This window comes from Microtus oregoni, unplaced genomic scaffold (assembly GCF_018167655.1).
Source record: "Microtus oregoni isolate MIOR12 unplaced genomic scaffold, Mior012 000016F_ref0000370, whole genome shotgun sequence".
Classification (NCBI taxonomy): domain Eukaryota; kingdom Metazoa; phylum Chordata; class Mammalia; order Rodentia; family Cricetidae; genus Microtus; species Microtus oregoni.
Genome location: NW_024543075.1, coordinates 12,321,124 through 12,346,269, shown reverse-complemented (window position 1 = coordinate 12,346,269; position 25,146 = coordinate 12,321,124). Strand labels below are relative to the sequence as shown.

Below are 25,146 nucleotides of genomic sequence, written 5' to 3'. Positions count from 1 at the left end.
AGGAACTTTATAAGTGGAAGACCAGCGTGTCTTGGCTTTCCGTAATATCCTAAGAGTAAGCACCATATGATTATTGGGGACACTGATGGAGATCAGTTGTCACCAGTATTTTTAACATTGTCTGTGAGACACAGGAAGGAGGCGGAAGAGAGATGAGAGAAGTCCAGGGAGGGATTTCGAGTGCGCACTGGTCCCTGGCGCCCTGTGCCTCGCAGTGGTTCCTCTCTTTGCAGTCCTGCTCTGCTTCCTTCCCGTGTATTCCTTTGCTGTTTCTCCTCCCGTCACCCTGCGATCTAGTCCCCTCCTTCACGTGGTGGCCTTTCTCACGTCAGGACCTATAATCACACATGTATATAAATGTGTGCCCCCCGACATGTATAATTTCAGCTTCAGATTCTGCTTATGAGAGGAAACACGCCGTATTTGCCTTTTTAAGTCTGGCTTGTCTTGCTTATTGTAATGATTTCCAGTTGCATCTATTACAGGTGCCTCCATTGATACCATCATGCCGGAGACCAAGCCTTTGGGGGACAGCCTCAAACCATGTCTGCACCACAGTGGCTGCCTTTTTGCTCTGTCCTCCCATGGCCTTTGCTGGGCTTATATGGAGGCAGCTGTGGGGTCTCTTCCTCCTCCAACGAGAACCAAGAACCGCTCCACCCTTGACCCCATGGGATCTAAACTACCTTCATAGACGTGATCTCTAAGCACACACCCTGGGGCTCAGGCCATGCTGACTTTGCAGGATACAACTCAGCCCATAATATCCTCCCCACACATATACTGTGTCAACACTGAAGGCACGAGGCTGGGTTTGTCGCTGAGCCACCTCTTGCACTTGCTGGGCCTCAGAAGACACACCCTTCCTTGTTTGATGTCCGGTGCCTTGAGGACTGTTGGTTCTGAGAGCCTGTCTGTTTGGGGGGTGGTTTCAGGTGGTAGCACTTGTTCCACAGACTCTTCTGAAACCCTATCCAGTAGGCAAATATTTCGTGTGTGTGTGTGTGTGTGTGTGTGTGTGTGTGTGTGTGGTGGGGTGTTAGGTTTTGGTGTTTACACATCGTCATTTGACATTTGAAAGTAAAACCTTCTGACCTGGGGACTATAAAGACTTGCCAGACTTGGATGTAGTTTTCCCAGCCCAATCACCTGATCACAGACGAGTAGCATCAGGAGAAATGCCGTCCGCTCAGTCTGCACAGAGGCGGGTGCCCCTCGAGGCGCCAAATCACTTTGACGGCTGCTGATTGATTTCACATTGAATAAATAAACTGGTCATGGTCCAGGGGAACAGCGGGAGATATATTCAAGGGGGGTTGACTTTAAATCAATACGGTGACAATATTATCTTGTTTAATTTGGATGATGGTGGCTTTAAACATCAAATCAAGCAGTTTATTATGTCAAGAAAAGAAAAAAAAAGAGAAAGCTATGAAGAACCCAGGAATAAAACTTTCCTGACATAACTTCTGAGAATATCTCACTACTGACAGGCCGTCATGATTGGTGATGACATCGTGGGTGACGTCGGTGGTGCCCAGAAGTGTGGAATGAGAGCATTGCAGGTGCGGACCGGGAAATTCAGGTCAGTGCCCATGGCCACTTCATTTTACTGCTCTTCTCTGGCCCTTCCCAGAATGCCAGCCTTCTCGACTTGGGGCTTTTCTTTCCAAACAAACAAAACAGTATGTGGACACTCATGGCCTTGTCTGTAGCTGACCCCCAAGGACCAGGGCGTCTGACCTGCGTAGTAGAAATCACCGTCTTTCATTGCGTGGTGGTGGTAAGGCAGTTCTCAGAGCAGAGCCTGAGCTTCAAGCAGACGTGGATCTGTGTGGAGTGGGGATAAGTATGCGAGGCTCTGTCTGTCCTAGTGCTGCCGTTAGGGAATCATGGTGGGTTGTCCATGCTGCTTTGGGCAGGGTGCTCCAAACCTTTGTAGCCACTGAGATTATGACTGGCCTCATGCCATCCGGCCACTTTCCTTCTCCTTTCGCTCCACCTTCCCCAGCCTGCAAGAGGCACAACACCTAGAGACCTCAGGGTTACTCTGGGTCTGAAGTTCATGAACAATTGCTAGGAATTGGACAGTTGGATCTGCCTGTGGTAACTGGGCTGTGACTTGGCTTAGCCATTGAGAGTGTCTTAGGCATCAACCGTGTCTTGCTTATTTATTTATTGCTTAATAATTTTTTATTATAATTAGAATACAGTTACGTAATCTCTCCCCTTCCCTCTCTCCACCCCCTGTTTTATATTTTGAAACAGGCTTGCATATAGCCCAGGCTGGTCTTAAACTTGCTATGTGGCGAAAATGGATCTAGAACTTCTGCGCTCCCCTCCCCGCCTCCCAAGTGTTGGGATTATAGGAGTGTATCTCCATTCCTAATTTATGCTGCACTGGTGTTTGAACGCAGGGCTGTATGCATTCTAAGCAAGCATTCTACCAACTGAGCCATATCACCAGCCCCTGTCATGCCTATTTTCAGTGGATTCTATAGTGGCTAAGCCATTCAAACAAAGCACTGTTTGGTTGATGCTAGAGAGACTTGGTGAAAACATGGTTGTCTGGATTTGAAGGATGGTAGGTCAGTCACAAACATCGGGATGATTGTCTTAGGCAGGGCTAGAACCCATCGATGGCCTGACTGTCTCTCCGAGATCCATCCTGGGTGAGAACCCTGAGGGAGGCGTGAGCTGAAGCCATCTGTGAGGGAGGGAGTCTCTGCACTCCTGGGGTCCCGGGACAGGAAGCCACTTCCCGACTCTCCCAGGGTGGAAGTGCCTTTGAAGCCCCCAGCATACCTGAAATACATACAGACTTTCTTTCTTCCCCAACCTCTCTGAGGAGGGTCTCATGGCTCCATTGTTTATGTCTGGCCTGACAGAACCCTGCTTAGAAGCTACAAAGGCATTCTTCCCAAGTGACTAGCCTTCTCCTTCCTGGTCTGTTCACACTGATGTAAAACACAGTACCACACTGCTGAAGACAGGAAATAGAGTCCCTCACAGTTCTGGAGGCTGGGAGTTCAAGATCATGGTGCCGGTAGGCAGTGTTCGATTCCAAGATGACTCCGGATGTGTCTTCCTGCATCCCCAGGATGCAGAGGGATACTGAATCCTAACATGCACAATAGGAAGCAGAGAACCCACTCCCTCAAGCCCTTTTTAAGGGGTGTCAGTCCCCATGACCACACCTCCCAAAGACCCACCTGCCAACACTGTCGTACCAGGAATCAAGTTTCCAACACTAGAATTTGAGGGGACACATTCAGGCCATAGCAGACTTTAAGATCTGTGATTCCTCCTTTTCCTGATTCTGCTTCCTCCTGCCAGAGGCTCCTCACTTGGCAGTGGGACTCAGCACCCTCCCATGGCTGCGCTCTGTTTATGGTGGTGTCCTGCTTAGCAGCATGAGCCCAGCCAGCACATGTTCAGTGTGTGTTGCAACTTAGTGGCCAAACATGTGAGTAGCACGTTTGTATTTGAAAGCCCAGAGTTCATTAAGGAAAACATCTTAGTTGAGGAAAATGTGTCCTTAGTTGGGGCCCATGTGGCAGTCTAAACCCATGTGTTTCATGTACTCAGTGGCTTTGCTCGTGGCTGGAACAAACCTCTAGGCTGCTGAGTCTCTGAGGAAGATCCCACACACAGAAGGGAGGTCCACACACAAGTAGGACTGGACCTTTGCCAGGTCCAGTCATCTGCGTGCCATTCAGAGGGAAGTGTCAGTAGGGTGGGGGGGATGTGACTCAGTGGTATAGATGCAAGTTTCTGGCCTGCCTGGTCCCACAGCTGTTCAGTCTTAAAGAAACACACAGAGGTTTATATTAATTATCAACTGTTTGGCCTGTTAGCTCAAGCTTATTATTAACTAGCTCTTAAAACTTAAGTTAATGCAATTCTTGTCTACGTTTAGCCATGTAGCTTGGTACCTTTTCTCAGTGAGGCGTTCTCATCTTGCTTCCTCTGCCTCTGACTGGTGACTGACTCTCTGCTTTCCTCTTCCCAGAATTCTCTTATACTTCCTGTCTGGCTACTGGCCAATCAGAATTTTATTAAACTAATACAAGTGACAAATCTTTACAGGGTACAAGAGCATTATCCCACAGTGGAGTGCTTACCCAACGTGTGAGGCCCCAGAGCCATCAATTCCCAGCCCCATAAAACCCAAAACCACCCAAAAGGAAGTGATATCCACCTGATAGAGCTTGCACTTGGAGAGAGAATTCCATCCAGAGAGACCGTCTTTTCAGTACATACGAGCACACAGCTGTTTTTGGTCTTTGTTTATTGTGAAAATGGGATTATACTATGCAAGGCACCCTCTTCCTGACTGTTTCATGGCATCTTTCCATAACTGTAAGGTTTCATCTCGTGCCTGGCACATGCCAGGTCCTCTGGTGGCCAAGGGTGGTAACCATGCAGCTATGGGTTTCCAGGAACTGACCCCTTGCCCTAGTTCCACAGGACAGGACTGTTTGTAAAGAGGCAGATCATCCTTTGCTAGCCTGGAGGATGGCAAAATAGGAATCTTAGTTCTTACAAGGGAGCAATTGGGTCACTGTAATTGGGTGTTGGCTTTGTTTTTTTGTTTTTTACTCTTTACTTTTTGGAGGCCCACCACCCAGCTCCCAAATAAATATATGCAGAGACTTATTATTACTTATAAATGTCTGGCCTTAGTTTGGCTTGTTTCTAGCCAGCTTTCCTTAACTTAAATAATCCCATCTACCTTTTGCATCTGGGCTTTTGTCTTTTTCCTACGCACCTTTCTTTACTTCTCCCTCTGTGGCTTGCTGTGTAGCTGGGTGACTTAGACAAAGTAACACAGCTTCACAGCATTAAAAAATGCAACATAAAAGAACACAACACATCTTTGCATCAGTAAAACAAATGTTCCACAGCATAAACAAATGTAACACAGCTTCAACTAATATCTCACAACACGTCACCCACAGTGAGGCTACGGCTACTCCAGCATAAGAGACTCAGTTTGTGCCATTGTTACATGAGTGTTGAAAAGATGAGGGGTCTATAGGTTATAGTTCTAGAAACACTGCCAGATAGGAGAGCCTTAAGGGGCTTGAAAAGTGACTTGTCCCTATGGGAACATGCAAGAAACACTGTTTTCAGAGACCAAGTAGAGATGGCAAGCCCAGCATAGATCTTCTACAGAGAAGACAGTTTGAAACGTTGGCACTTCATTACTCTACTGTTAGTGGCTGCCATAGTAAGGGTTTCTGTTGCTGTGAAGAGACACCATGAGCACGGCAACTCATAAAGGGAAACATTTCATTGGTGCTGGCTTACCGTTTCAGAGGGCTAGTTCATTATCTTCATGGCAGGAAACACAGCAACATGCAGACAAACATGGTGCTGGAAGAACTGAGAGTTCTGCATCTTGATCTGCAGGAAGTAAACTGTGACGCTTGGTGTAGCTTGAGCATAGGAGACCTCAAAGTCTACCCCATCGTGACACACTTCCTCCAATAAGGCCACACCTAATAGTGCCACTCTCTCTGAGCTTATGGGAGCCAATTACTTTCAAACTACCACAATGGCCTAGTAGGAAATTAACCATAATCCTAACCCTGACTGCTAACTCTATCTCTAACCCTAACATTTTGTATGCTGTACTTACTATCAGTGGACTCCTAGCAAATCTTAGTGTAGCCCTAACCCCAAGCTTTTATGACAGGAGGTGTGTGTTTGTTCCTGTACTGTCCCTTTCTCCAGATGACACTTAAGTCACAGATGCATGCTCAGGTGACCTGACTGTGCACTGGTGGCCAAAGGGGTCCTGTTTTCCTCATCCCTAAGGAATGAAATGACCATTGTGAATAGCTATTGTGGCTGCTGTGAATCCAGCCACGTCTCTGGCATCCGGAACACTGCTCTGCAATGTATGTTCTCAGTGTGTGCCAGTGGGCGGCCTCTGAATTCAGATGGGCTCGGGTCCCTTCCTCTCCCTCATCTCGTCCCTTCCATACATATCAGGTTCCAGGATCAGCTCTGTCAATGAGTGGGGTTTACAGAAAGGCCTGGCGCTGGGAGCCTCTGACCCAGAGCAGGTCCTGAAGTGCGTCATCTGACCTCATCCCTACACCAGGGAAGTAAGCATCTTCTGACCTCATCCCTACACCAGGGAAGTATCATTGTGTCTGTGGATGATGCATGCAGGTCTGGTTTTCAGGCTGTGCTGTTTTAAGAAGCAAATGGGAATTCTCTGTAGCCTTTAGTTCCTGCTGTGTTCACATGGATGCTAGAAGGCCCTCACAGAGTCCTCGAGGAACCTGCACCCAGGAAGGTATATCGGAGCCATCTCAGAATAGACCCAGCTGCCTGGAGTGGGGTGAGGTCCCTTACCTAGGATCAGCCCCAGAGGCTGGTGATTGTCTCAGCAGGAAGGCCAGAGGACCGAATGCCCGAAGCCTGAGTAAAAGGCCCAAGGCATCTGCATTAGGCTGACCCTGGTCTGGCTTCTATGTCAGACTCCTTCTCCCAAGGCACCCATGTGAGGCTGACCCTGGTCTAGCCTCTGCACCGGACTTTCTCTATACTCTGGTCCCTGGGACAGTGCCAGAGGCTGCTCCTATTTCCTGCTGGTAAAAGAGGAAATGGAACAGAGTCTCAGAGGGATCATGGAGCCCCGATAGCACTGTGCCACCTCTCACCTGCGGATGCAGACACTGAGGCCCAGAGAGAGCAGGGATGTTGGTGCTGGGCTGTCCTGCCACCCAGGCCACCAACTCCACCTACTCTGTGACCATCGCCTTTAGGTCCTAGATCATCATTGCGAAAGCAGTGGCTGGTGGTCAGGAACACAGAGCGTAGGTGGTGACCGTGCTGGGTGGAAAGGGGAAGGGCTAAGTGTCACAAGTGACTTCGACTGTGCCCCGTACCCTTAGGGGTCTCCCGTGCCGTGACACTGTTGTAAGAACAAATGATCTTTCAGGATGCGCTCAGCTTGTCCAAGGTTTGTGAATTTGGGGGCTTCTCCAAAAGAAAAGCCATCCCACCAGAGCTAATACCTGCTAGCCCATGCCCAACCAGGGCAGCCCCCACCTAAGTGGAAGTCCCTGGAAACGGGACCCTGGCTAGACCAGGAAGTGGGTGCGATGGTAGCCAATCTATCCCCACACTGTAACTTGTCCCGAGTCCCCTCCCCACCAAGCAAAAATCATTTAAACAAGCATCTGTACCTCAGACAGGGCTACTGTAGGAGGCATGGAGTGGTGGCTGTGGCATCCTACCCTGGCCTGAGACTGGGAAGAATGTGGCAGGGGGCTGTCACATAAACTGTCCTCACAGTATTCCCTGTCCCTGGTGCAGGATGGAGAGGTGACCTTATTTTACCCCGTCCTAGGCCCAGGTTCCGCATGTCAGCTGAAAGGCCCAAGCTTCCTACTACGTCCATGCAGCTAGTTGAAGCCCACTGGTCTTGGCCTTGGCCTTGGCTAACAAGGTACCTCAGGTACTGGGGAGGGTAAAGTTCAGGGAAGACATGACAACACCAGGTGGGGGGCAGCATCCAAGACAGGACGGCACCAGGTGGTAGGGGAGCAGCATCCAAACTGCATTGACCTTCTCAAATCCGGTCCCCACCTCCCCTAACTGTCCTTTTCTTTCCATCCCCTCTTCTCCAGGGTCTCGGCTACACAACTTTCCTTTTCCTCTGTCTTGTGCTACCTTGTGCTCTTGCCACAAGAGGGCGCTTTGTCACCAGGTTCTGGAAAAGCCAACCCTCCCTTAGTTCAGGACTTGAACACACAGAGCACAAGCAGCACTATCAGGCCCCAGTGCACACTCACAGGCAGCTCCCCTGCACATACTCACATATTCACATCCATGCCCCTGTACTCCCAGCTCACTCCCATGCATGCTCACCCCCTTTTGCTCCCCTGCTGCTGTGTGTCTTTGTCATGTTTGATGTCAGTCTAGCTTGCTGGACTCGGGACAAGCTGGGGTCTCAAGATCCAAAGTAGGTTCTGTGACCCATGCAGGGTTCTTTTTCATTCTCTGGCTGACACCTTCACAGGGGGAAAATCCTTGGAATGGTGCTCTGGGCTTGGGGTCCCCACCATTGTTGGAGAGGAGAGAGGCCAGGTCTCTTTGTCAGGCGAGTCCTTGTCCACCAAGTCCCCTCCTGCCCCCTCTTCATTCATTCCTTGAGCCCTTTGTCCATGCTGTGCCCCTCCACCCTGTTCCCATGTGTCCCCACCTACCTCCTAAGCTTGTCTGGATCCTGTAAGCATCCTTGCCTGGCCTCCTTACCGATGGACTCTCAGTGCCCTTCAACCAGCAGGGGGCTCCACTTGCTCCCGGTGGGGACTAGAGGGGCAGGGTGACTTTTAACATTAGCTTTTCCATCTGTACCCCAAACATGCCCAGCTCCAGAAGCTGGGGAGATGGCCCAGTGAGTAAAGCATCTGCCTTGCAAACATGAGGAACTGAGTTCAGAGCCTCAGAACCCACAGAAGACCAGCCGTGTTAGGGAGCGTCTAATCCCGGTGCTCCCACGGTGAGATGGGCAGACACAGGAGAATCATGGGAAGTTTACAGGCCAGCTAGCCTGGTGCCTGTAGCAGCAGACAACCAGAGACCCTGTCTTGACCCCTGTGATTGTCCTCTGACCTCCACACGGGCTGTGATAGACACACCCACGCTCTCACAGATGAACATGCATAAACATGTACAGACACAAATAAAAATAACAGAATTCCCCCAACCTTCTTACTTCTGCACCATTTTGGAGTTTCCCAAATCGATATCTTTGTATGGTGTTGCACACAGATTCTGTTCAGGTCTCTCTAGAGACTCTCGGAACTCTGGGGAGAGCTGTGAAGCCCCATGATGGCCCGTAGGCTCCTTCATCCCATGCCCCGCTCTGGCCCAGCCTCGGCTCTGTCAGGAGCAATGATTCTGAAGCCTGCAGGCAGCAGTTTCATGTGCTTTTTCCTTGTGACAACACCCAGCTCACACTGTGGGGCCAGCAGATGAGGGTCAGTGCCCCCGAGTGCCATCCTTCCAGGTGACCAATGATGCCCGTTACTGATGAGGTTAGCATTGATACCTTGATGATGGCGATTACCACTGGAGGTAGGCGGTAAAGACAATCCTCTGCTCCGTATGGAGTTTGGAGCCAGCCTGGGTTTGCCTGCTGGTGAGGTTTAGCAAGGCTGTGTCATCATGTGTGTCTCCAGTGAAGGCTTAGCTATGAGGATTCAGTGTACAGGAGGAGGGGCATTTGTGGGTGCTGATTGCATGCGCTGGTGTGAGCTCTGAAGATGAGAATCTCAGGCACAAGTGATAGAGAAGCCTGCAGTGATGGGGTTTGCAGGGCAGGGGCACCTGGGAGCCCTCTGCTACAGAGGAAACTCCTGGACATCCTCCAGGCCTGAGGAGGGGTGGGTAGGTAGGGAAGTCCATGGCTAGGGGCGCCCAGTTTTAGAAGTGATGAGTTGATTTTCTTCTGTACACGGCCCCAGCAGAATTTTGTTTGGTTGGTTGGGTTTTTTGTTTGTTTGTTTTTGTTTTTTGCTTTCTTGTGTCTAAATTGTACAGATAGCTCTAGCAGGAAGGGGCAGTGCTCATCCATCAGGAGTACCAGGTAGGAGGCTGGGAGGCTGGGGTATTATCAGCCTGCAGGATGCTGTGGGGCTCCAGCAGGTCCCCGCCCTCACAGTGCCTGACACTCCTGGAGAGAAGGTGCTTGCTGTTGGCAGTGGGGCTTGAACTTTGTGTCCCACCACACTGCAGCCCGAGAGGTTCACATTGCAGGACCGAGAGGGGCCGGTTCAGGGTTTCCCAGGCTGTTAATGCTGACCTCAGTTCTGCTGTGGTCTCTCAGAACATGGGGACCATGGTGAAACTTAGAATGTATCTCCCCATCGTGTATCGGAAGCGGCTCTTTTGACTCTTCCTTATTCCTTGACTCTTCTGGACCAGGGAAGGTGGTTATCCCGCCTTAAAAACAGAGTGAGGTTGGGGAGCTCTAACCTGACCTCTTAAAGAGCGAGGCTGAGGTTGGGGAGTCTGGATAGGAGGCTGCTCTGATCCCAGCCTTCCTATGCCTCTCTGTCAGCCTCCCCACCTCACAGTGGAACAGGCTTATTTTGGAATGTTCCACAAGGAGACCCGGCTCCTATGGGGTGTAGATGGGCAGTAGGATCCCCGGTGATGTGTGTAAGTCAGGCCTTGGTTGTTGTTTTTCTGTGTGTGGCGGGCAGTTCTGGCAGGCGTTAGGCAGCCTGGGGAGGAAGGGGTTAACCTTCTTGGACCCCACCAGTCAAGAGGAAGCTTAGTGTTTCCACGTGAAATAGTTTAAAATAAACTTCGAGGCGAACTCAGACAGGGATGCTGCAGCCAGATGGAAGGAAGCACACCAAAGTGCCGGGGCGGGTAAGCGTCCCAGCTGGTGTGCCGCTGTGTCTCAGCTCAGGCAGCCTGACTGAAGAAGCCCCCCCACAAGCCCAGTGGGCTGTGGACAGGAGGCGGGCAAGCCAAGGCTTTAAGTCTGGCCCCTGGAATGTCGTCCTGGCTCTGCTGGAGACCGCCAGGTGGCTCAGCCCCCCTGACTTCCTAATAAAAGCAATAGCCATCTCTTTAAAAGAATGTGAGCCACGCGGTGTGCCAGGAGACCAGTCCCAGTGCTGCTTCTTGGAACAACTATAGAAAGTAAATCGAGTAAATTATTTAAACTCAGTTGCCTCTCGGTTTAAATAATTCAAATTCAGGAACAGCTCAACCTGGTGGACCCTAGAGTTCGAGTGATTGTAAAGTTCCCACTTTCCCCGTCTTCCCACCGCTCTCCCGCTTCTGAGAACAGTTCAGGACACATGCACTGAGGTCCTCGGGGGAGACACTGGACATCAGACCACTGCCCACATGACCAGAAGCAACCTCTGGGATGGAGGCTCCAGGGCTGTCACAAATCAAGGCCCGGAGAGCGGGTGGCAGGCATGCCCAGCCTGAAGCGAGATATGCAGTTGGGAGGTAGTGGAGAGAGCTGGAGAGAGCTGGAGAGAGCTGGCGCAAGGGCCGTAGGTGCCCTCGGTGCCTCCTCCACCTCAGGGTTGGCAGCAGACCCGCACTGTTCCAAAGCTCCACAGTGCCTGGTCACAGCTCTGGCAGGATGCCCCTCCAGGTTCAGGTATCAGCTAGGAGGACATGTGTTCTGGGGGCAGTTGCTGCAGAGGGCAGCTCTGGAGGGGCAATGTACTCAGCCTGGCACCCCAGCCCAGGACAGCCACACTTTTCATTTGCCCTGGGTGGTTCCTGTGGATTTTGCTGCCGCTGCCTGGGGCTGTGTGGGCTGGCTTTCTGCAGTTGAGGAGCTCAGGAAGGTGTTTTCATGTCTTTCGAAACCAGAAGCAAAAAGTATGTGTAGTTATTGCAGCTCAAGAAAATGTCTGGGTACAAGTCTGAGGCTCTCGCTGCCCTGCCTACTCTGGCCCGAGCCTCTCAATCCTACAGTTTCTCCACCGATCTCCCTCGCCTTGCTTGGGGGTTTCAGAGGGCATATCTACCTGCCCTCACAGCTGCTGTCTACCTGTGTCCCGCACATTTGGACCTCACGCACGGGCCCTTCTGGCCCTCCCATCCTGTAGTTCTTACTACAGCTATGATGGGGCCCCTCTGTGACCAGTGACCTTTGCCCCCACTGTGTTGCATGTGTCCTAGGAACAGGGTCTACCCAGACCACCCTCACTGCCATCCCGTACCCATCACAGGAGACAGGGCCTCTGCCAAGACGTGTTGGAGGGCTGGGTGCCCAGACATAAGCCCTTGTCTGAGAGGTGAAAAGGAGAATTCCCCCCACTTCAGCCAATATTCTGCAACCCTGGGATCAAGGCCATATGTAGTGTAGACAGGACATCCTGTCTGGGGATGTCCAGGATGATACAGGAATCCCTGACTTGGGGGGAGGGAGGGGGCGGTCTTGTCCTCCCATAGACTGCATGCTGCTAGCTGACCTAGGAGACTCCGGGCCCCATCATCTTCCCCTCAGACGTATTCTATTCCAGGGTTGACTTTCCTATGGGTAGGGAGCAGGTGCCTGTGTCTGCAGCTGCTCTGAGCCTCTAAGACGATCTGAAGTCCTACCAAGGCTAAGCCTGGGAGCAAGGAGTCTTTCCTGGGTTTAGTACCTTACTTGAGAAGGGAGAGCAGAGGAGCCGGGGCCTCTGCCACAATGATGCCAGGCTGTGTTTTGTTCTTGTCTCGTCAGGTGGAGGGTTCTGTGGGGCCTGCCTAGGCCCAAGTCAGTAGTCTATAGAAAAACCATTCCCTGCCCTCAAGATTCCATTCCTCCTTCCTGTTTTTACATGCTTAATACAGGCTGCAATTTTTGTCTTTTTAAAATTAAAGTGATTTTTCTATTTCTGCACGAAACATCTGCCCTTTGGAAAATATGGAAAAACACAGAGGAAATCACTTAGACTCCCATCTCTCTGAGGGAGCCCCAGTTAGCTTTTCATTCTGCCTGTTTCTTTAAGAAGCAGCAATAACAAAAAGACATGAAATGCAATTATTTATAAAATGCAGTTTTGCACTTGAAATCATATGAAGAGTATTTAAACCTCACTATATTTCTGTCCTAGGGCATGAATGGTTCCTAGCAGGTGACCCAACAGTGCGGGGGGGGGGATGACCATTGGGGCTGCACCCAGGAAGTTGAAAGCTAGCGGAGCAAAGGGGGTGTAGGGTACTTTGTCTGGTCTGGCCTGAGAGCAGTGAAAACCAGAGCTAAGTGCATGCCTCTCCCAGCCTTGTATGCCAGAGGAGGCCTCCTGCCCCCATACAGCGAATCCGGATCTCCCCATCTGTGCTCTCTGGGATAGAGTAGAAGCCCTTCACTTCTTGGAAGTCAGGGGTGGGGACTCCTCTTCCCGTCGTGAGCCTGAATCTAAGGACAGCTCTGCGCACATTTGTCACGTGCCTGTCCTGACTGGAGACCCAGCCAGCCCTAGACTTAACCCTCCTTGTGTTGTGGCCTGTGTCTAGCAGCCCCGAGGGCCCGGCACTAGAGATGGCTGCCCCTCAGTTACAGCGTTGGTCAGTTTGACAGAGAAGGCTCCCAGCATACATCCAGCTGTTTGTTGGTGGCCCCTGGGCTGGAGGTTTAGGTCAGAAGGCAGGCGTCAGAAATATCCTGTCTGCTGTGGTCTGGGTTCTTCTCATATTAAAAAAATAATCCTTATTTTTAATGCATAACATGTAGCAAAAGCACCCAGACCCTAGATGCGCACAGCTCTGTAAGCTAATGAATGGGCTGGTCCTTCCAGCATCTTCTACCCTCCAACCCTCAGATGCACCTTCCTGGTAGCAGAGACAGTTTTGCCTGTCCTGGGACTTGCTATAAATGGAAATAAACCATGTGTGCTATTCTTTCCCATGGTCAGACCTTTGAAAGGACTCTGTCAGGCTGGCGGTCAGGCTGTGTGACGCCATCCTGCCATCTATGGTGGGGAAGGCCCCCCTGCAGAATCCACAAAGGAGGAATGTATGAACAAGGAACTTCTGGATTGGTTGGCATGGGGGTGGCAGACACAGGACACACCTCCAGCCCCCATGGCCTCTCCCTGAGGAGGATCCTGAAGGGTAAAGAGGAGAACCTTGGAGGAGTGTCAAGAGAAAGGTAAATGAGGAACAGGAGCAAGCCCTGGCCACATCTACCCTGTCCTTTTGCTGAAAGGGGCTCAGGAAGTCTGTATGGCAGGTCGGGGATCAGAGTGGTGCCCATTACCTCTGCCACCCCTTAAGGGAACCCATCCATCAGCACTGCATGTTCTGCTCCTGGACTAAGCCAGTGGGACAGTGGCACGTGCTGATTCTGGTGGCTCCAGGAAGCCACCTCCATCTTCTTCCAGGGGGTGGAGCCCTTTCTCTACCTGGACCCTTAAGGACCTTAAAGAGGAAGGGAGATGGTCATGTAGGATGGCACAGGGGACCAGATGCTGTGACCCAGCTATGGCTTGGCCAGGCCTGCCTCTCAGTGGGTTTTAAGCTCTTCTCCCAGAAGAGGCAGAGTGGTTGACCAGACTCTGGCATCTACTCTCTCTGGTCACCTCCCCAACCAAGGGTCCAGCATCTTAGGGAGCACTTGAAATATCAGCCAGTGTCCCAAGCTCAGGCTCGGTGCCTTACTACGGCAGCTCTAGGGGAGCAGAAATGAGGGCGGAGCTGGTGGTATGACTCTCAGTTTGGACTTTGGGACTCTGCAGAGATGGGTACGTTATGGAGCACTGTGCTTAGAGCATAGTGCAGGGAGCACTTAGTGCATAGAGCCCTGTGCAAGAGACGGCTCTAAGGGGCTGTTGTCAGGTTCTCTGCAGACCTGGAGCAGAGGAACCCTGGATGGATCCTGACCATGGCAGGAAACAGCCACACCGTGCCACTAAGTCGACTTCCCAGTTCAGACTGCAGCGTTTATTGATTCTGTCCATACACAAGCACAGAGCCCTCCCAGCCCACCTGTCTTGGCCCATCTGTGCTACTGTAACAGAGCCAGAGTTGGTAATCAACAGAGAATAGAAGCTTGTCCAAGGCTCTGCCACAGGTAAGGACTTTCTGTGCTCAATCCTCATGAAGTGAGAGAACAGAACAGCAACCAAGGCAGGGAATGGTGCCCTCCGAAGCCTCTTTATAAGTAACTCAAGTCATTCACCATTGGGGAGCCCTTGGGGCTTCGTTGCCTCTTAAAGGCCTCAGCTCTTAAAACCAGCACAAGGCCATGCCTAGAAAGGAACACACTGAAACCTGGCCCATCTTCAGAGCTCACCTCCTGAGGGTCCATTAGGATGACAACATCCGTCTTGTTTGGGCTGCTGAATTTCAGCACTGTTCATGTCATAATTCACAACCATCCCTGTAGGAGCCTGGCAGCTGTTTATAGCTCACCCCATGTGGTCTTGTTCAGTTCAGCCAAGAATGAGTACAGCATCCTGAGCAGCATCCTTGCAGTGCTGGTGGAGTCGCTTGTTCCTGTGTCTCACCTCATGGGCCATCCTAGGGTTAAATCGGACAGCCGGCATTATGAATGGGTACCCAGCAGTCTGGAGTCAGGCTGTAGCTGTTCTTGGAATAGTATGGAAGGCAACCTCAGTGGAGTGTACTGGTCTATGTGAGTGTGACACATTTGTGACTAAGCCCGGGGACCCTCAGACAGAGAGTGACAGCCTCAGTTCCTGCTGGCCCCTCTGAGGAAGGCACTCAAGTACTAGGAGAGCTGCGTCCTTGGGGCAACAGAAGCCAGGTTTGGGTGCTGGGGTCTTAGCTTAGTCCTCCCCCGTTTTGAAGCTTCCTCCTCTCCAGTGGTAGACAAAATGTTTGACTGTGCCAACTTCTGGGAGCGTTACAGACCAAATAGGAACATCCCTGTAACCTGGCTAGGGTTGCCCCAGGTAGATGGCTAAGGCTCCATCCACAGCAGTGATAACTCCTGACTGCCTTCAGCCTGGGTTGAGGTGCATAAGACTCTGGGCCTCTGAGCAGAATTCAGGGTGTGTGGGGAATGCTGGGTTTGACTGAGAAATGACTGCAGAGGTCCAGGTGGCAGGAGCAGGCAAGGGAGGCTGTGCTTGGGGGGTTATGAGCTAGTTTTGACTTCATGGCTCTCCCTCCCCAGTAAAGACAGCCTAGGAGCCCTGACTCTCAAGGAGACAGGAACATATCACAGTCCACTGATTCACAGCCCACCAGTCAGAGATGGCTTTCTCTCCTGATTTGGGGCATGTATGAATATCATTAACGCACTTTCAAGTGGGGTGCCGTGGAGGGTAGAGGGTTGGGCACCCTGAGTACCGGGCCCTCTGCTCTCTGTCCCTGCCCTGACAGATGGGGATGGAAGGGGGATAGAGACAGGAGACGGAAGAGCAATAAGTAGGGCCAAAGCAGCCAGCCCCACAGAACAGGAAGGGACTGGACGGCCTGTGGAAGGCAGAAAGGCTACGTGGCAGCCTCTGGCGTCCAGGGCTACACAGCAGGCAGCCTCAGGGCCTTTGGACACATTGACTGTATCTTAGTGACTAGGCCAGGTGAGAGGGGACTGCATGTTTCTGGAAGCGCAAGTCAGCTGGTCACCTCTGCACCCTGGACGCTTACCTCTGACTCCAGAAGCTAAGGTAGTAAGGACCTGACAATGTGCTTCCTCTGTGACGTTTCTTCCCTGGAGACTAGCCCAGCTCATGGGGACACAGAGGCCACAGCACTTCTACCCAGGCTGTCAAAGACATTTCTCTGTGTTTCAGAGACTGTGCCCTGTCCCAGCGTGATCCCAAACATCTCTGATTCCCCCCATTACATCCTGTCATTTGAGTTCCATTGTGCACCAAGTGTAACTCCAGTGGCCCTATAGAGGACAGGCAGCAGTCAGGAAAGAGTTTGCCATACAAACATGAAGACTTGAATTCAGTTTCCAGAAACCACTAAATAAATAAACAAACAAAAAAACACCACCACAACAAACTGGGCATGGTGGTACATGCTTGTGAACTCAGCAGTGAGGAGACAGAGAGGTGGATTCCTGGGTTTCACTGGACTGCCAGCCTTGCCACTGGGGAGTCAGGGGACAAGTGAGATCTCTCAAAGGGTAATACCTGAGGGTGTTATGTGTGCACTCACATGTGGGGTGGGGCTGGAGGTGTGTGCGTGCGTGCACATGCACACACAAAGTTTCCTGGGGAGAGGTAGGAATCCAGGGCTCACAACAACCAGCTGGCTTGGCCTTCCACAGACATGTGGTCTGTTCTTCGCCTTCCTCCTTCCCAACTTCAAAGCCCCTCTGCCTGTATAGCAGGGAACGACCTTTTGAATAAAGCCCTAAAGAACCAGCATTTCAGCAGTGTGACCCCAAGGAATCGGAATGGTCCCTTGGCTGATTTATATGCTATACATTTGGGGTTTAAGTGGAGCATAATTGTAATCCATATGCCTGTTAAGGTAATTACACTTATAAACCTAATATAATCCATAGATCAGTGGGTTTAGAGCTAATTAAGGCAACCATAATTAACATTTACAAAACCCTTGCAATTACTGGATATCCTCTAAGCTGGCCTTCCAAGCTGATAATGAGCACCGCTCAGCATTCTTTATTCTGCACGTTGGGGCCTTCTGGGTCTCCTTATGGGGAGGGGTCAGCACCTGCTGTTACCACCCCCAGGGCTCTGAGGCAGGTCCCTACCCCAGTAGTGATAACTGAGGGAGCAGGATCCTGTACCTTGTTTTCTGGCCAGTTAGATTCCCATAACAAAGGGCGTTTTCGAGAAACAAATGTACTAGACCCTCAAATCCAAAGCAGGGCTCTCATCTGGGGAATGTGGAGCTTCCCTGGGTTCAAGAGCTTAGAGGACAGCCTGCGCTCTCCCCTCATTGCCCCTTCTACCTGCCCACAGCACGTGGTTTCTTCCCCGAGTGGAAGCAGATAAGAAGGGGCCTCCAGAAAACCCAACAGTAGGACAAAGTGCCACCACACCTAAGAGCCGCACAGAGGTCCCCTGTCAGTCCCCACCCTATCTGGGAGAGCCGAAAAGCCCTGCAATCCATGCCCCTGCCTTGAAAGGATCGAGGCAGCTGCCCTCTTTAGGATCCGACTTTTCCCTGATTGGGAGGAGTAGGAATCCCACTGTCCTCAAAACATGTCCTCTGTGCCCAAGGTACTCTCCTTGCAGCATCCTGTGGCCGCTTGCGAGCCATTCTAGCATGGAAGGGAGGGCACTTCAGGCCGGTGTGCAGGATTTGGGGAGGGGTTATTGGCTTGGGCCACCTGAATGCTGGTGGTTTTGTGAGCTCTTTTAGACTCTGTACACAGGGGATATAAAGATAAAAACAGTGGGCTTAAAGCACTTAGTTTAGGGCCTCGTGCGCAGTAAGCACCCAAGTAGTGTACCTACTATCCTTGCCATCTACACTGACCAGGAGGGCACGGTGAAGAGGAGTCAGGGCCAGTTAGGTAGTTCTGAGGTCAGTGCCTGTGTCTTGCCGGTGTCTCTGTGTCCAGCGTCTTGACGGGCCCTCTCCTCTCATCTTTTCTACACTTTCTCATCTCTAGGCAACAGAGTATTTTCAGAACTTTACAGCTCTGCCAGGAATTTCCAGGCAGAAGCAGGTTCCTGTAATGGAGGGCTAGTACAGGATGTATGTATGTGAGGAACACACTCACTTTGAAGAAAAAGGCAAAGCCTCATGACATCTGTGCATGGCCGTGCATGGCAGATAGCATGCACTGACGCCTGACAGCAGCAATGCAGCTACATTGCAGGTGTGAGAGAACAGAGGGAGATGGAGTTCTGGTTCCGAGTTTGTTCGCAAAATGTGACTAGGCCAGGATTTGAACCCAGACTTTCTTGTCTTACTATAACCCCTGCCTCTCCAGGGAGCCCCACCCTGTTCTCCTCCTAAGTGAGCCATATGAAGCTGAATGAGGATAGGGATGCTTCAGGGCCCAGACAAGGCAGGTGGAGGTGGCTAGCTGAAGGGAAGGACCACAGTCTGGAAACCCTGCCCCGGGACCCTTTGGTGGTCCACGGGCCTGCCCAGCACAGCTGTTCCACGAGAACCTGCTAAAGAAGGGAAGGCACTACAGAGAAGCCTCCTCACAAGCCCTGCTGCGCTCCCTGTCCAGAACCCAGCTGAGTTCTGTGTATCTGAATGTGTGCATCTCCTGTCTCCATCCGATTACCCTTGTCTCTGCCATCTGGGAATGCTGGGATTCCCAACAAAGGCAGGTGTGGCAGGGGCTCCCTTTCCCTGCACAGGACTGCTGAAGAACCGGTTAGCTTCATTGGGTTCCTGCACTGCACTGTCCAGGACCCAAATATCATCCGTGGACATATTTGATCCCCCTTTCTATTATCTTTAAGGCAAGAGAACCTTTCTGTCACTCAGTCTCAAAAAAAAAAAAAAAACAAAAACAAAATAAAACACTGTCACAACCTTCAGCCTCATTAAAAAAAACAAACAAAAAAACCCACTGTGCCTGGTGGTGGTGGTGGTCTTTAATCCCAGCACTTGGGAGGTGGAGGCAGGCAAATCTCCATGAGTTTGAGGCCAGCCTGGTCTACAAGAGCTAGTTCCAGGATAGCTAGGACTGTTACACAGAGAAACCCTGTCTTGAAAAGCCAAACAAACAAACAAGAAAAAAGAAAAGACTGTACAGAAAATAGCAGTTTTTCTTTTATTTAAAGATTTTTAAAATATATGTGTACATGTGAATTTATGTTCACCGTGTGCAGAAACCTGCGGAGGCTAGAATAGGATGTCAGATTCCCTGAAACTGGAGTTAAAGGCAGTTGTAAGCCCTTCTGTGAGTGCTGAGAACTGAACCTGGATCCTCTGCACAAGCAAGAAAAGTGCTCCTACCACTCCAGTTTGCAGTTTTCCTACAGGTAATAAAGATGCCAACACTGCAGAGCTCTGGAGTTCTGGGCCCAACCCTGCCCAGAGCCATTTCCATGAATAGGTTCTCAGGATCCGTATACTAAGTCCCAGATGAGGGCACATCACTTATCCTGTTTAGGGATATGTAAAATCCTTGATGTATTTGTCCCCCCATGACACATTAGAACCAGGCTGAGCAGTGGCTGACTTGCCCCCAGTGCCCAGCATTTGTCCAGTGCTTACAGGCAGCAGCTCGTTTTGTCCCTGCCATCACCCAGAGGCCACTGCTCTGAGGTAGAAAGGGCAGATTGCATCTGCTGTCCACCCCAAACCTGCACGCCTGCTGGGGTGCATGGCGAGCTCTGTGCTGTGTTTGAAAATGAGGTGAGAGCATATGCTCTTTGTCTGGTAACACTCTTTCCGGTGATGGGTGAAGGACATCCCTCTACGTGATTAAGCCTGCCACCATGGGGCCTTCTCCCACATGGCCACTCTAGTGGCTTCACCCAGCTCCTTTGTGTGGACACACGATAGCCAGCCTTTTATGATTATCATTGCATGATACAGTTGTTTGCTTGTTTGCTCTCAGTCCGTAGCTGAGGTTACCCTGGGACCCATCCTGTAGTCCAGACTGATCTTGAACTCACGGCAGTGCTGCCTCAGTCTCCCAAGCCCTGAAATGATGGGCATGAGCCACCATGCCTGACACTAACCCTGATTGTAGACAGGGCCACCATGGACATTCTTGGTCACGTGGCCTTGCACTTACTTGTGATTTCTGCATTAGGATAAATTCTTTCATAGGAGATTGTTGGGTCAGAGGGTAAACAGAATTCTAAGATTTGAGTACTTCTGCAGAATTCGCCTTCTAGTTGTTGTTACCCTATCTGTATGACGGGCGTCTTACTTCTTTATATCCATGACAACAACAAATACTGCCGAGGCACAGTGTTGTTCTTTTAAAAGCAGGCCTTCATTGGTAGGGGAAATGGAGTCATCTTTGATGGCTGATGAGACCCTTTTCCTCTATAAATTGCATATTCATTTCCTTTCTCAGCCTTTATTGTGTTTTTTAGTTGAAGGCTTTCTCTTAATGAGAAATCTGCATTTCATCAGAGATGGAACGCAGCGTCTGTGGCTTACTGATTCCCTGGAGAGGATGGAGAGGCTGCCTCCTTTTTGTTCTCGGAGCCAATCAGATACTATGACTGAAGACACTGGCAAATTAATTTCAGGCATGAGAGACTGGTGGTTGGTGCACTATAAGGCCAACTCCATTTTAGCCATTACGCAAAAACGGTGAGGCCGTGCGGACTCCACACAGACCAGGGTTCAATTCTCCACTTGGCCACTTTCTGTCAGACTAGACACCTCAGCAAGTGCTGGTAGAGTGTGGCCAGTGTGGTCACCAAAGCCCTACTTACTTGACCAGGGAAAGCCACACCACCTCCTAGGAAGCTATGGACTTAATATGTCCAGTTCAGAAGCGGAACTGGGTAGAAGTCACGAAGGCAGCACCAGTAGGCAGGTGACATTTGCCATGTTGCGGCACCCCCACAGCCTGCCCAGTATCACACAGAATGGGCCGGACGCCCATCTGTATCATCGAGCAAGCCTTTAGTGTTTTCATGGTCCCTCCTAGGCCCAGGTGTTGAGCATAGGTTATCAGAGATTTTATTTAAAAAAGATGAAGGAGCAGGAAGTTGACGGTGACAGCCGGCCAGGGTCCTCTGATGACCAGACCCCCACCTTGCGCACTTTGGGAGGGTATTTGGTGAGAATATCAAGTCACTCAGTTCTTTCTCGACCTTTTTGCTTGGACTCGTAAGTCTTTAACACAGGAAGCAAAAGAAATCACAAATAAAACATACTTGGCCAGCTTCCTGGGCCTGGACAGCCCGATAGTCAGACCTGGCCCTTCCTCCTCTCTCACCCTCTCTGTGCTCTCCACAGATGATTCTGAGTATAAGTGTCAGACTGGCCTCACCCCTGAATGGCAGTTAGCCATGGCTTCAGAGAGCAAGGTGTCCACACCTTGGGCTGAAAGAGAAGAGGGACTTGAAAACCAAGAGAGCTGTGGAGGGTACTTCAGCAGGGTGGCTTCCTTCCAGCAGGCTGGAGCCATCTGAAGTGGAGTCTGGACTCTGGAATGTTCAACGATCTCGCTGGACTTTGGAAGTGTTGGGCCTCTGTTGCCCTCTGGCCCTTGGCAATACTGACCTCGTGCTGAAGGAGGCTGGGTGGGATCCAGCACACCTGCTGGGATGTGTGCTAGTTGACTCCAGCTGCCCTGTGTCCTCTACTTCCTCAGCTGTGGGTCCCAGGCTTCCAGCCAGGGACCTGACCAGGTTCCCTAGGACTCACACCCTCCCAGCCAGGTCCTAACCCAAGCTGTGTTGACTTAAAGGCCACCCACCAAGGCAGCAGGAGGGTGGAAGGCCTTGTGGAAAAGCACCAGGCTCAAACTATTGCACACAGGGTCAGGAATGGATCCCGGAAGATGTCCTCGGCATCCCGGAGTGGGCCACGGGCTTGGGAGACTGGTTCTTAGAGTGCCGGGACTCACCGTCCCCTGCATTGTCCCCAAGGGCATCTGCCTGGGGTGCGTAAGGCCAGCTTTGGGTTCTGTAGACTGTGGGTTCCATGTTTCTGCCTAGCACATGAATCTGAGAAGCTGCCAAACCCTTAGACTAACACCAAGCCCATCTTTGCATGCCTGCATCCAGTCGTGGTGAACCTATGTATCCAAGTTGGTGGAGACCCTTTGTGCAGTGGACCAAGTCAGCCTAGCCAAGGTTAACGAGAAACTAGGGGAATGGGCCTCTGTGATGCAGATCAAGAGGAGAAACCTTGTAACATGGTTGGTTGCTGTTGTGTAGTGAAGGAGTATGGCAGAAACTATCAGGCTAAGATGTCATCAAAGAGAACTTCAAATGCAAAAAAGGAACAAATGAAAAATGTGACTCAAAAAACCAAGCATGTAAACAAGCAAACCATCTAGAGAACACTGGTGGTGAAGGAAATACCTTCCACGGTCATGAGGTCAGCATGTCGGCGTTGGGAGCTCTGTGTAGTTTTGCGAGATGCTGCCATTAGGAGAAATTGAGTAACTTGGTTTTTTTGTCTTGTTTTGTTTGTTTTTCAAGACAGGGTTTCTCTGTGAAATAGTCCTGGCTGTCCTGGAATTCACTCTACAGACCAGGCTGGCCTCGAACTCACAGAGATCCGCCTGCCTCTGCCTCCCAAGTGCTGGGATTAAAGGCATGCGCCACCACCGCCTGGTGCAACTTAGATTTTACAACTCCATGTGAATCTACACATATCTTGAGAGGTTTACTGACAGTGTGTCAAGGAGGGAAAGAGCCCTTACGTGTAGCAACCTAGGAAAATGGATTCAGTAACCTGAGCGCAGATGGTGACGACAGGCTGTAAACACACGCTCCATGGGGGACGGAGTCTCGGGGTAGCAGAGGCAGAGATTTAGGGTCACCTGTCTGTCTGTTTGGACACGGATGTCAATATCCTTCCTACAGACTTTTATGGACTATCTGCTGGGAGTGGATGCTGGACCCAAGCCCTATTCCCCCAGTACGGAGTGATTCTGGGCTGGGAGGTAGGCATACCCACCCAGCACCGTGAAATCATGGGGGAGTTCTCTTCCTGTCTCTACACTCCAAAGTTTGGTACAATTACATTGTTGTTTATCAAGGAAAAGGTTAGATATTGAGGAAGGAAGCCACCTGGCCATTCTCAGAGAACTGGTCCTGTGCACGAGGGCCTGGAAAGCCTCTTGGCAGCTGCTCGGGGCTGGAGGGCCTGACCTGCCAGGCTGTGGGAGAACTCGTGACTGCTGCACCGCTGGGCTCTGCCCTGACTTCCCCTGACAGGGCCTGTTCCAGCTTGTACTCCCATCAGGCGCTAGACCAGGGAGCACTGGTGAGGCTGTGGCAGTCAGGAGACGGTGCTGGTCCCACAGCAGGGCTGTCGCCCTGCAGGACGGTCTGTGCCCTACCCCACGTATCTGCAGTGCCCTGCTCTCCGTAAGCGGCAGCAAGGGAGGCCCACCTGAGGCTTTGAAGGTACTTCCTCCAAGCAGCCCTCACTTTCCACAGCCTGTGGCGTGCTGGCGAACATGTAGGCGGGGAGTTTCCATCTTTGAAGTACCTCTTGTTTACACTGGAGGGTTTTGTCAGCTTGCTGGTCCTTTATCTGCCTTCAGAAGTGAGAGTCATCCTCCCTGGTCTTGTCTGAGTGGGAGTCCAGAAAGAATGAAGACCCTTGGGTCATTGAGATGGCTAAGGCAATAAAGGCGCTTGCGCCAAGCCTGACTACCCAAATTCTATCCCCGGGAAATACATGGTGGAAGGAGAGAACCAGTTTTCAAAAGCTGTCCTCTGACCTCCACACACACCCTGGGCATGGGTATATGCCATATGTTCCACCCAGGAAATAAAAAGGAACATTGTAGGTATTGCTTTAGTTTTGAAATTAAAATATAATTACATCATTTCCTCCCTCCTCTTGTCTTCCTCCAGCCCCTCCTATGTAATCCTTCCCCCTTTGCTGTCTCTCAAATCCATGACCTCTTTCTTTAAAAACATGTTTCCAGATAGAATGCAGTCACGTCGGGACTCTCTACAAACCATAATCTCCTAAAACGCAACCACTGTTGTGTCTCTGCTGCAGGTTTTATTTAGGATTATAGTTTAGTTTGGGACACTATTCTAAAATATGTATCCAGATATCCAGAACGTCACACTGACTCTGTATCCTTTGGGGACTTATTTAGGATACAGTATTACCAGGTTTGGTGGTGGGTACCTGTAACCCCAGTACTGAAGAGGCTGAGGCAGTGGGCTGCATAGCAGACCGACGATACCAGGGAAGGAAGAAGGAAGGGATGGTTAGGGCTTGTCAGGCACACCCAGGTTGAAGCATCCCTCCCTTTGTCTCAGATGCCAAGACCTTGCCGAAGGTCGGGAGGCAGCTAAGGAAGATGGCAGACAACCACAACCGTGGCTGCTAACTCCCAGCTCTGGCCGACATGATCTGGTTATAGGAGTGAAGGAGAGAACCTCTCCGAAAACTGTGGCAACAAAGCTGAGGGCGACCCCCTGCTGTTCTTGCAGGGTCTGGGTTCCTGGGCTCTGGAGGCCTGTGCTGTCCCTGGGTGGCCTGGCACTCCAGCCTTGGCAGCTGTGCAGTGTTTGTTGTGGGCAGTTACCATGCCACTCTCTGGTATCTCAGCGAGAGAGGCCCAGGGACAGGTGTGGCTGAGCACAGAGATTCCCAGTCTGGCCTGGCCTCCCAGACGTGCCTTCTCCTCTTACCCTGAGGGGACAGATCCTCAAGACTTCTGTCCTATCGCATACTCTCTAGTTCTTGGCACCTTTTCCATGTGAACAGTCTGGTTAGGATGGCCTTGTCCCCGAAGGAACTTAGACTCAGTAGGGGTTACCCTCGCCTCCCTGAGACACAAGCCGCTTTCTTGTCCCCCAGAGGCCGCTGAGAGACCAGGGAATTCATTCCCGCTTCTGCCTGCGTGTGTGACCGTTGTAGGCCAGAGGGTGTTGAGAGTGGTTTGGTAGTACTGTCTATTACCTCTTCCCAGGTCTGCATAGTCATGGCTCATTCACAGCTGGGAACAGTCACCATGGAAACATTGACACCATGAAAATGGGCTACTGTGTCAAAACAGGGGCAGCACTCTACAGGAACAGTACATGCCTGCCCAGGGGGTCGTCTGTGCTGGGTTGATAGGAC

General features: G+C 51.2%; 1 protein-coding gene across 2 annotated transcripts in view; it reads left to right on the top strand.

Moving 5' to 3' along the window:
- LOC121457615 (phospholysine phosphohistidine inorganic pyrophosphate phosphatase) overlaps nt 1-25,146 on the top strand; it is an 86,048-nt gene that overhangs the window by 32,339 nt on the left and 28,563 nt on the right. Inside the window, exon 6 of one of the 2 annotated variants that reach the window (XM_041666520.1) lies at nt 1,494-1,585. In XM_041666520.1, the coding sequence (XP_041522454.1) occupies nt 1,494-1,585 (92 nt within the window). Of the gene's footprint in view, nt 1-485; nt 1,439-1,493; nt 1,586-25,146 lie in introns of those variants that run through there. The other variant, XM_041666519.1, reaches the window with a different exon arrangement.